The following is a 12,798-nucleotide window of genomic DNA, read 5'->3' on the forward strand; positions in this document are numbered from 1 at the left end:
ATACATGGCTCAGCAACTGTACTTGTACATATATCGCAATGGAAATATACACTTATTTCAGCAAATGACACATGTAATTTCTATAGCACTATGGTTCATAATAGCCCAAGCTGGAAACCCAAAATATCCATCAGGCAAAGAATGAATAAATTGTAGGATACCCAAACAATGGCCTATTGTACAATAGTCATAATAACTTGTTATGATGTTCAACATAAATAACTGAGCAAAAGAAGCCAAGATCCTGCCCCCTCCCAAGAAAGGTTCAAACTATATGATTTAATTTATACACAAGTTTCGAAAACAGGCAAAATGAACGTATGGTGCTAGTTGAGTGATTGCTGGAAAGGGGTATGTGAGACCTTTGTGGTTCTATTAATGTTCTCTTTCCTGCTCTGAGTGCTAGTTACAAGGGTCTGTTTCATTTTGTGAATATTAACTGAGCTGTACACTTATGATCTGTGTACCTTTCTGCATGAAAGCCATATTTTGATGAAAGATAGAAAGGTCCTTTATACAAAACATTTAACTTGTAACTTAACTGACCATCATATTTTGGTCAAAATTTTAGTATATTCCTCTCAATTCTACAATTAAGGGATTAAAATTTTTTTTAATGTTTATTTATTTTTTTGAGAGAGAGAGAGAGACAGGGTGTGAGCAGGGGAGGGCAGAGAGAGAGAGAGAGAGAGGCAAATCCAAAGCAGGCTCCAGGCTCTGAGCTGTCAGTACAGAGCCTAAATGAACTGTGAGATCATGACCTAAGCTGAAGGAGGACACTTAACCGACTGAGCCACCCAGGTGCCCCTACAATTAAGGGATTTAAACATTAGTAGATACAGCTTTGATAATTATCATTAATTGGAGAGAAATACATATTTCCCTAATTTCCACAAAATCGCTTCAACTTGACTCATTTTCCCCACACATGAATAGTGTTTTAGATGTTAAATTATGTTGATTATGACAAGTTGCAATATTCAGACAAGACATATGACAAATATTCTCCAACTCAGAGCAAATTTCAGGTTGTATTCCTGATTTAAAAAGAAAAACAAAACAAAACAGGATAACTGGTGACCTGGAGCCCTGTACTGGAACTGGAGGTGGGAAACATTTCAAAAGACAAAGAGCAGGTTTTGTAGAAAATGTGGGAATCATCTTGGCATCTCTCTTCCCCATCCCTCACAGGAAGAAGCTGCCTGGATCTTCTAAGAGCAAGGTAAAGGCAGGGGGCGAAGTGCTGTTTTTGTTTTAACGTGGGCACATCCATTTTTCAATGTATAATGAGCTGTCAGACTCACTTCCCACTGATTTAAAAATAAGGATAATCACCTAGTCTTCTTAGGAGAATAGTATGATTCAATAGCTCGCCGATAAATAGCACTTTACAATTTACTGAGTTATTTTTAGCTCAGCCACACTGTGTCAGCTTTTACAGGCTCACTGTACTAATGAAACATTTGAATTTCAATGAGGTTCAGATACTTGGCCAATATATCAAAAAAGTGGCACAGACTAATCTCAAACTCAGAAAAAAGGTAAACAGAATAAACTAAGTTTCCTGTATCATGCTTACAATAGGCAAATGGATAATTACCAAAAAAATCCTTTAAGGTAGATTTTCTAGACATCTAAAGAGAATTTCAGGGAGTTTTTTTTTTTTTTTTTCATCCCGCGCATGACTCAAAACTTCTGGAATGTAATGTGTCAATATTTTGAGAAGTACTTTTTTTCTTTCAAGATTATAAGGATGCTGGGAGAGACCCTCTCCAAAGTACACTTAAAAGGTTTCAGCTAAGATAAGAAACTCCTTTACAAGAAATCTCGCTAAGAAAATTCAATTTACTTACAAAAGCACATCTATTTCCAAAACACTAAACAATTTTTAAAAATCCCCATACAGATTACAACAAATGATATATGCTTGTTCCATTAAATTGGTGGTTCTCAACTCTGGCTTTGGGTTAGAATGATTAGGGGAGCTTTTATTTTTTTATTAAAAATAATTTTTTAAATGTTTATTTACTTTTGAGTGACAGAAAGACAGAGCATGAGCACGGGAAGGGCAGAGAGAGAGAGAAAGACAAAGAATCTGAGCTGTCAGCACAGAGCCTGACGTAGAGCCCTAACCCACGGACCACGAAATCATGATCTGGGCTGAAGTCAGACGCTTAACCAACTGGGCCACCCAGGTGCCCCTGATTAGGGGAGCTTTTAAAAGAACATGGATGCCCAAGCCCTACCCGAACTATCCTGACTTTATTGGGCTGGTGAGGAGCCCAGTCTCTGGTGTGTGTGTGTTTAAACTCCCCATCTGATTCTAATGTGCAGCCAGGGTTGAGAATCACTGAATCACATATTTGTATTATATATTAAACAATATTCATTAAATAACATAACTAGGACCAACTTATAATGTAATCATGATAGAGTTGAAAAATAATAAAAATAATGCCTTTGTGGATCTGTTGCGTAGTAATAACTGCAGTCTTAAAATAATCCTGTAGTTAATAAGTTCATGGTTCTCATCTCAAAAACATCTGAATTAGACAAATTTGGCAATGTTGGAAATCCAGACACCAGTGTCTCACCACACACTATTAACCCATCCTCCCCGGATTAGTTGCTCATGGTTTAGACACACCCTTTTAAAAAAGAAGTAGTCAATAGCCTCTTTGCTTATTCATTCTGACTCTTCTCCCAGTAGTTCATCACTGGAAAGTCCAGAAGAGGAAGTTTAGCAATTCAAATGAGGAAACGTGGTTTAATTTTACAGTTCAATGTCCTCAGAGCTCATGAAGCAAAAATGTAGATACTTGCATAAGTGAACCTACTGAAGAAAAGGAGAGTACCTCCACACTAAAAGGTGTTGGCAAGGCACAGTTCACTTGAAATCAAAGCTGGTTTGTCAGATACTCTCATGCGTTGCAAGCTCTTCTTTGCCAAACACAAGTGATTTCCTTTTATAGGAAGATGTTTGCCAAATGTGTAAATTTTGTTCCCAGCTGCATTCAGACAAAAATCAGATGAAAGTATTTGTCTTCCAACGAGGGGTCTCACAGTGTTACACAAAAATTTGAATTGCTCCTATATAGATCAGGAGGTGCTAAGATAGGATTATACCTACAACACGTGTATGCTGTAAATAATTCATATAAGTATTTGTCTCAACGTGCCGAGATATTATAATTCCTAAACTTATAAAGTAAACATCATTATGTGGTTTATACCCATATTCTGAATGAAATGAAAAAGAAAAAAAAGGATGGGGTGCTTTAGTTAAGAAGCAATAAGAAAAGTATGACAATTAGAAAAGGAGGCTAGGAAGGTAGGGGAAGGAAAAGCGAAAAGGATAGTATCAATACTGGCGTGCAGTGCTGGTGGTATAGTGGTGAGCACAGCTGCCTTCCAAGAGAATACTGGAACAATAAAAAAAAACAATGTGGCTAAGCCAGACCTCTGGCCCTCAAATCTGTCTGGGGGTATATAGGAGGCAACAAAAAGACATTACTCTTGAATCAGTCATCTGGTAAAATATATCACTTCTCTGGTAAAGATGAATGATTACAGTATTTGAAAGATGAATCAATCTGTGTATCAGATCTAAGAATATCAAAGAAGGCAAGAATATATACGCAAAGAAGCCTACATTCTTTCTGGTCTTAAATATAGATGACATTTAAACCTTCAGAAATATGCATACCATATACACTTTCTTAGTTTCTTGAAAGTGATACATGGCAAGAGGGGATTAAGCACTGGATAAAAAATTAATAACCTGAGATCTGTTGTATTGCAATATACCAATAGGTAGAACATGTGATTTTTAAGTGTGCCATTTATGGAAGCAACATAAAATAACAACCTAGAAATAAATCTAGGAAAAAGTGTGCAGAACTTCCATGAAGAAAATTTTAAGACTTATTAAGATCATAAAGAGAATCTAAATAAATAGGAAATTATACTTGGTTCATAGTTGGAAGATTTAATATTGTAAAGATGCCAATTCTCCCAAAGCTGATGTACAGATTCAATGCAACTCAAATCAGAATTCCAACAGATGTTTTGGTGAAATCTGGTAAGCGGATTCCAAATTATATATATATAAGATATCAAAGGACTTTGAATAGCCCAGATGGTCCTTAAGACTGCCGAGGTGAGGGGGCTTACTCCACCAGGTATCAAGACTTATCATAAAGACAGTTATTAACACGTCTTCATCTTAAGTTGACAGAAGGAACAAAATTAAGAAGCCAGGAAGGGAGACCCATACATATGTGGAAACTTGATATGTCACGGAAGTGGTTTTGCTGTCAATGAGAAGAGGTAGGTTTATTTGGTTAGTGTCACTAGAACGATTAATACAGAAAACCAAGACAATTTACAAAAGAACATTTTAACACATGTAAGCTATAAATAACAAAACCAAACCATTTACCCACCACCCAGCTTAAAAATAGAACATTATCAAGACTTCTGAAGGCTCTTGTGTCCCCTCGTCAGATTCCTACATCGTATCATGTACAAAAATAAATTCCAGATGGATTAGAAAACAAAATGCAAAGAGCAAAACCCTGAAAATTTAAAAACGTCTTCGTAATTTCTAAATAGGAGAGGATTTCTTTACAATATCCAAAAAGGCACAAACCAAAAAGAAAAAGACTCATAAATTAGACTACACTAAAACTAAAAACTCTCAATTATCAACGGCACCCCATAGCAAACTGAAAAAAACAGGATGAGAGAAAATATTTGCAACATATGATGATGAACCAAGGATTGGAAACCAGAATAAAGAACTCTTAAAAGTATGAAAAAAAAAAAAAACATGATAGAAAAATGGACAGGATGAACAGACATCTCATAAAAGGGAAACTTGAATCGTCAATAAATAGAGAAAGATGCTCAACTTCAGACCACAATGACATAACATTTAGACTCACCCATTTGACAAAAAATTACAAATCTGGAAATACCAAGAGTACCAAAAACATTTCTACACTGCAAATGGGGTTGTTAATAAGAACAACTACTTTGGAAAACAATTTGGCACTACCCAGGAAAAATGAAGAGGTACATAGCCTGTGACTCAGCAACTCCAGTTAGATATCCACCTTGGAGAAACCTGTGCATGCCTGCACCGGGAGACATGCATAAGAAAGTGAGTAAAAGCATTGATTGTAATAGCAAACCCCAGAAACTTCCCAAATGTCACCAATAGAAAAAGCATAAGCAAAGCTAGGAAGCACCCTGAGATGGATTAGTATCCATGATACTTACCAGTGAGTGTTCAGGGATGTGGGATTAACACCCGTAGGAGGAAGGAGAAGGAAGGAGGTCCACAAAGTGGGGAGGAGACAAGCTACCATAGCCTCAGGTAATCTCAGAATCCCCTATTGGAGAAGCTCTCAAACTGAAATGGATTGTCAAAGTTGTCCTGTGTTGAGTCAAAATGGTCAGGCCTTTATATCCCACTTTAGTCCCTAACTAAAAGTGGGCCACACCCAACACATCCTGACTTTGGGTGAGGAAGGAAACCTTCTGTGGAGGCAATCCCTGAAGGGGCTGACAGAAGATTATCTGCTAACTACCCTCAGCACCTGGGACAAGCCCTTCCTTGAAAGGAAGATCTAAGCAGGGCACCTCCATGTCCACCATAGCATTGTGTATTCCCACAATGGAATACTATACAGCAGTGAAAAATAATGACCTATAGCACTGTGAATATAAGAAGAAAAAAAAAAAGCAAAAAATACATATAATATTCTTTCATTTAAAGTTCACAAACAAGCAAAATGAAATGATATTTTGCATAGGGAGATCTATACCTATTTATATAGCTTAAAACTACAAATAAGATAAAAGTTTAAGTAGTTATTACCTCCAAGAGGTGAAGGATAGAGAAATAGGATCAGATAGAGAGACACAAGAGCCTTCCAAAGTCTTGATATTATCCTATTTTAAGGTGGGTACATGGTTTTTGTTATGTATAGCTTATATGTGTTAAAATATTTTGTATAATTGTTTTAATTTTTAAAAGAAACATTTTTTCTATTTATTTCAGGAAAGACCGTTTTCCCAAATTCAACCCAGAACCAGGAGCGTACGTAGTAACCAAATCTGATCTCCCTACTCTGTAACCCCTGGTTGACTAAAATACTATCACACAGGCACTTAATTTCCATGGCTAACTTAGTCCAGCTCCCTGGCTATTTTGCCAGGAATATGTCATACTTAGAGAGTATTACTTAGCACCACTAAGAAATCTTTAATTGTATTTGTTGATGTAAAAATATTAAGGCTTCAAATCTAGGAAGCAAGTGTGTAGAGAAGAGACATTACAATGGTATAATTACTTATAATTTACATTTGAAAAGCTGAGACTTTGAAAGGAAAATAATTTGTCAAATGTGTGGAGTAATAACCATGCTAGAAATAAATCAGAATCCCAGATTCCCTTGCCAGTACTACAAATTATGGAAGAGGAATTAACTGTGTTTTTTTTTTTTTTTTTGAGCTACCACCCACTGGTGATCCTTAGGAGTAACAATTCTGGGGGTGCCTGAGTGGCTCAGTCGGTTAAGCGTCTGACTTCGGCTCAGGTCATGATCTCACGGATTGTGGGTTCGAGCCCCGCATCGGGCTCTGTGCTGACAGCTCAGAACCTGGAGCCTGCTTGGGATTCTGTGTCTCCCTCTCTCTCTGCCCCTCCCCTGTACACACTCCATCTCTCTCTCCTTCAAAAATAAATAAACATTTTTTAAAAAAAGAAAGGAGTAACAATTCTGTTAGCATAACAGAGCTACTAATCTTGCCAAGGTGCTCTGCAAGAGGGAAATACTACCAATATCAGAAAAAGCTGGTATTTCTAGTAGGTTTACCTTCTGAGAACCCAAGTGCATCTGTTCAGCGGAATGTCAATACACAAGTTTATATTTCTTCACAGATGAGTGAAAGGCACAGGAAGCTAAAGCTGAACTGGCTCACATAGAGCTTTTCAATCACAACACACATTACTGAAACACAAGACTGGCATTTCACACTTCGCGTAACTTCTCATTTGCAGACACCTGCCATTTAGCTATAGGAGGTGAAGGCTCAGAGAAAAAACTACTTTGTGGTGGAAAGCAGACTTGGGGCTGCCTATTGTATTTTAAAAAGTTAAAGCTTCCAAAACTCTTTAGGAGACGAATTTTTTTTTTTCCAAAAAAAGCTACACGTTACTAATAATGACACTACAACAAACTCAAGCGTTAAGCTACAGGAAGATGACTCCTTATTTGGAACTAACAACCAACAGGCCAAGACAAGCTACCCTACAAATAATTCTGTTAAAGACATAGGATGGTGTGAAGACAGAAGGCAGGGAGAGAAAACTTTCACCAGAGTTAAGGAGAAAGAAATATGTAGATACGAGATAACCCTTCCAAAACAACACCCTCCAGCAGTCTATAGCGTGTAAGGAAAAACAAGGGCAGGGGCAAACACACTGAAAAGCTCCTGTGAACAAGATGGGATCCAGGGTAGCATAGCTTTTGAAGCTGAAGTTAAGCCTTGAGAATGGATCATTATTTGCAGCAAGCTTCTTAAAAAGAAAAAAAAAATCTGAGAAATCAGAGTTCCCCTTTTTTTAAAGTTTTGACTGATTAATGCTGGAAAGGCTCAAAAGTCACTTTTCTCTCCCTCATCAAAACCAAAACAAAAGATTTTTTGCGACAGATGAAAACCAAAGCCTCAACTGTGAAGGAAGTGTTCTCATTCACCCTGAGGAAGTAGAACAGCAAACCTGTCACTGTCTCACACTCCTCTTGCTAGCCCGCACAGGCTAGTGTTCTGGGCTGGTGGCGATGGGCTTGGAGCTTCTTTGGAAAACCGGAGGCTCGAGTTCACTGCTCACATCCTGCAGGCAGGCCCCTGCCCTCTCGCGCTTCACATCTGAAGAGGCACGTCCACTTCGCTCAGAAACACACCTCACCAATGTGAGGAAAAACTGTGCAACCGTTAAGTATTTCTATGGTGGCCTTCTTGGTGGCCTTGATTCATCTTTTCTCATAACGCAAGAACTTCCAGGAGCCCCCAGTCTTGGCAGAGCCCCTACAAGGGTGATGAACCTTCCCAGGCAGGTGAGATGCCAATGAAGCACGCAGAAGACCCTGTCCCACTCCCTGCAGACTTGGACCGGAGGATCGTGCTCCTCCACGCCCTGCCCTGATGAGGTGATGCTGAGGTATCACTAGTGTCCTCGGCCTTTCTATTAAAGGTGAGTGACTAGGCAACAAGTGAACCAGAAGCTGGAGGACTCGCTAGAATAAGCAGTGCAGTACAGCCGCGACCTTGCCCAGGGCTTGCCCCTCCGACCTGCACCAGTGCCCGGGGGTGAGGGTGGCAAAGCCCAGACTCCAAAGAGGGAAGCTCACCCCTTCCGCACCAACCTTCTCAGGTTGGCGGGGGCTGCAGGCAGCTCCCCCTCTGGTCAACGCCCCCTACCCCCTCCGGTCCTGGGAACCCCCTCGGCAGGAACCACTCAGACTTCACCCCTCGCCGGCCCGCACCTGCCCCCCGCCCCTGGCCCGGACGCGCGCCTCCAGCACCTGGGCCGCCGCCTCGGGCCCCGGCGGCCGCTGACGCCACCCGCTGCGCCCGCAGCCACGGTAGCACGTCCTTCCGGAGGTCGAAATCGGAGACCAGACGGAGAGCCATTGCCCGGACGCGGCCAGCGGGCGGCTCGGGCCCCGCGCCGCGGGCATTCCCGGCCCTCCGCTCCGCGCGCCACCTCGCCCTTCTCCCCAGCGGCGCCCGCCCCTCCTTCCTCTCCCCCGCCTTCCCGCGCCAGCCGCTTTCGGTTCTGCTGCGGCCCGGCCCGGGGAGCCCGGGGCGCCGCCTCCTGCAGGCCTGCGCCGAGCCCGGAGCCTCGAGCTCGGCACCGCGGACTAGGAGGAAAGGGGACTAGGGCACGGCGACCAAGCCCACCCGGCGCGAACCCTCTACGTGCGCCCTTCGGGCGGAGGGCAGATGAGTGGAGGGATTTAAGGGCCATGGAGATGTCGCTGAACCGATGGTTTTTAAATTATGCTGCGCGTTAGAGGAGGCTCTAGGCTTATTTTTCTTTTCTTTTTAAATCCTCAGGTGCTTCCTCTGCAGCAAAGTTGGAAACCACTTGACAAGAGAGAGAGGTATTTTAGCGGGATCACCTGAGAAGGTTCTAGTTCATCGCGGGGCTGGAAGCCTGCAGTATCCCGGGCCTACTGACCCAGCTGCAGGGAGATAAGGTTTCATTAGCAGTATTTAGGTAGCATCGGGGAGCTTGTGAAGAAGATAGTTCTATTTTGAGGGAGATACTGAGACCCTGGAAAGGGTTAACAATCTTAACATAAACAGGTCCTCTGCCAGTTCAAGAGGTTCCCTTTTTACAAAAGGAATTGTTTAGGATTTTATGAACTGGCTTTTACAAAGCTGAATTGTTGACTTGTTTAGGATTCCCGCTGTGACTAAGTGCTCTCATTCTTCTATCTTGGGCAGGACACCTTCTCATCCCCACCCCTACAAATAAATCTGGTGTTTTCTTAGTCTCACCACTTTGCTTTTTATATATACGTATTATATATATAGTGTGTGTGTGTGTGATCTGATTTTTTAACTTCATTTACCCATTTTGAGGGAGAGTGCACGTGAGAGTGGGAGAGGCAGAGGGAGAGAGAGAATCCCAGGCAGGTTCCACGCTGCCAGCACTGAGCCCAACACGGGGCTCTATCCCACCAACCCAGATATCATGACCTGAGTGGAAATCAAGAATCAGACTCTAAACTGACTGAGCCACCCAAGTGCCCCTAGCTTTCTTCTGTTTCCCATGAATGCACCCTCAGTAAGTTTAATGGGTGTTGTGCCTTTGGCACTGACAGATTCAATCCTGAACATCAACACCCAGTTATTACTCCCTAAAACAAGGCTACCCTCATGTCCCTAGGCAGAAGACCTTGAGTAACAGCTGATGGCCCTAGGATAAAGTGCCTACACTTTAAGGGACTTTCCAGCCTTTGCACCTAGAACTTCACCTCCAGACTGATCTAATTTCCAGAAGCTGATTCCTCTGAAAAACAAACAAAAAAAAAAAGAAAACAAAAATCAAGTCCTTCCAATCTGGATCCACAAAGCCTTCTCACAGCTTCAGCCCACAGCAATATTCCCAACCCCGAACTCCTAGAAAGATACTGCCAGTGTGCCTCATTTCATAGTCATATACTGCCTCAAGACGTGAATACCAAATCTCGAGTCTTGGCACATCCCTCTGCCCTTTTGCCTCCTATCAGGGGCACCTACCAGAGCACCTGAAAAGTGCTCAACAGTTATTGAAGAATAAAGAAATACAGTAATAGATGGAAGAAAGCCTTATCAGATGTTTCTCAAAGTTAGGCTCTGAAAACTGCCTGCCATGCAATCATCTAGGAAGTTGTTTTACAATTCTTAGGCTCTAGTATAGACCTGGGTGAGGCTCAGAAATGAGCATTTTAGCCAGAACCTCAGGTGATTCTTAGGCTAAGGTTTGAAAATTATCCTAAATCAAGGTAAAAGAAGCTATTGATTTTGCCCTAGAGACATGCGTCTCCACCTGAGGTAGTGGATGATTTCAGGTAGAACCCCACTACTTACCACCACATACCTGGGAACATCTTCCCACCTGTAAAGTGCATGCAGGTTTAACAGAAAGGTTTGAGGCTACTGATAATGCTGCTGCACAAAAGGAAGACCACTGAAGTCATGGGGAGCTACTACAACAAATGCTTCATACCAAATGAAGCTTGTTGCTTTTGTCATAAAGTCTTTCCTTGTCTATTTTAAAATTCAGTTAAGTTTCTGTTTTTTTCCCCCCATAGTTAACCTCTATTTTTGCCAAGCAAGACTGATATTATCCTCATACATAATCCTCATCAAGCAGTGATTATATAAAAATTCTCTTCAAAATTAAGTAAAAAGGAACATAGAGAACATAAGAACCAAGATAGCAGAAAGATGAGGCCCAAACTATGGAGGAGTACATGAATGGCTGAGCTCAGAAGATCATTTGCTAGGGAAAAAAGACTGGTGAATGGTGACTTACTGGTTTAAGATTTGTGAAGGGTTAATAGAAGAATCCTAGCGGATTATCCTTCAACTCTAGAGAAGACAGAACTGGAGACAGTGCTATCCTCTTTATTTAAAAAGCTGCCTCATTGATGGATGTGTTGACTTGATTATGGTTCTCATTTCACAATGTATATGTGTATTAAGTCATACTGTACACTTTATATATAATTTCATTTGCCATTTATACATCAGTAAAGCTGGAAACAAAAGAAAGCTGCCTTACATAATCATCAGGCACTGGAACTGACTTTTGGGGAGAGAAGAAATATTTCTGCTTCTTGAGGATTTTAGAAATAAGCCACTGTCTTCCTTAAAATCCACACATAGCACAGAATTGGAGACTTAAAGATCTTGTAATCAAGGCCTTTATTTTATAGAAGAAACTGAGGCTCAAAAAGGTGAAGTGAGTGTCTGGTATAAAACAGCAAAGTTAATTAAGCACAAAGTTGGGGGCTCAGAACAACAAGTCTCCTGCTACTGGTGTTTGTGTTAATACATCCAGTGAACTGAACTAAAGTACTCTTACCTTACAGTCTGACGATTTCTAGTCATCCAAATACCACACCCCGACTGGGGGTGGAATTCTCGGACCACAGTGAGAAATTGCAGAACTTACAATCGGTTACACTTCTGGCTCTTTTGATTTTGGCTCGGGTCATGATTTTGAGGTTTGTGGGATCAAGCCCCATGTGGGGCCCTGCAGTCAGTGCAAAGCCAGTTTGGGATTCTCCCTCTCTTCCTACCCCTCCCTTGCTTGCACGCCATGTGCTCTCTCTCAAAATCAATAAATAAACTTAAAAAAAAGTAAAAGTGAATCAGCTCAAAACCAAACCCTGCATTTTGGAGGCTAATCCTTTGAAAGCACAGCTAAGAATTTTTTCATGAAAATGAATAGAAGTTACCAGAATGTCCATTAGAATCTAAATGAAGGTAAAGTGTGCCTCTGCCCTTCACAGGAAATAATCATTAAAGTTCAGTAACTAAGATGCTCACTCACAACAAGGTAGATATTTGTAGATATTGAGAAGGCTGCTTCCCTATAATAATTTATTTTTTAATGGAAATATTTAATATGTACTTAAGTAAATAAATATTTAATGTGGTGATCATTTGACTTCCCCCAAATCCACTTGCCACCAGTCAGGTGGTAACACATCCTCTGGCCGGTGATTGATTTGGGAATGGGCAAGTGCATCAGTCAGGATTAAGTTCACCGGAGGTTAATGAAAACCTAAATTAAAAGTGAATCAAACATACAAGCTTTTATTTTCTTACATAACTGGAGGTGGGCAGTACAATACTTGTGAGGGCAAGTCCCTAAAGTTATCAGGGAGCCAAGCTTCTTCCAGCTTTTTGTTCTACCAGCTCTTTGAGTGTATCCTCATCCTCATGATCTAAGATGACCGTAAAAGCTTCAACCTTTTTTGTTTGCGTTCCGGAAATCAGAATGGAAGACAGATAAAAGAGGATGCTACTTCTCTTTTTAAGGGTACTTCCTGGAAGTTCTACCTAACATTTTTATTACATTTAATTGACTAAAACTTAGTTATATGGCCAAATATAGATGCAAGGGAAGCAAGGGAATCTAGTCTTTAGCTGGCGAGCCATATGTCCATATAAAATCAGAATAATATTACTGAAGAGAGCAGAGAGAATGGATGCTCACAAGTAATT

General features: G+C 41.0%; 1 protein-coding gene across 11 annotated transcripts in view; it reads right to left on the reverse strand.

Moving 5' to 3' along the window:
* LOC122206635 (gamma-secretase activating protein) overlaps positions 1–8,794 on the reverse strand; it is a 103,634-nt gene extending 94,840 nt beyond the window's left edge. For all 11 annotated transcript variants that reach the window (XR_006196544.1, XR_006196543.1, XM_042916030.1 and 8 more), the window contains exon 1: positions 8,595–8,794. Coding sequence is in view for 9 of the 11 variants with exons in the window: in XM_042916030.1 (XP_042771964.1) it covers positions 8,595–8,703 (109 nt within the window). In the remaining 2 variants the exon portion in view is untranslated. The remainder of the gene's footprint in view (positions 1–8,594) is intronic.
* Positions 8,795–12,798: the final 4,004 nt, after the last annotated feature.

This window comes from Panthera leo, chromosome A2 (assembly GCF_018350215.1).
Source record: "Panthera leo isolate Ple1 chromosome A2, P.leo_Ple1_pat1.1, whole genome shotgun sequence".
Taxonomy (NCBI): Eukaryota; Metazoa; Chordata; class Mammalia; order Carnivora; family Felidae; genus Panthera; species Panthera leo.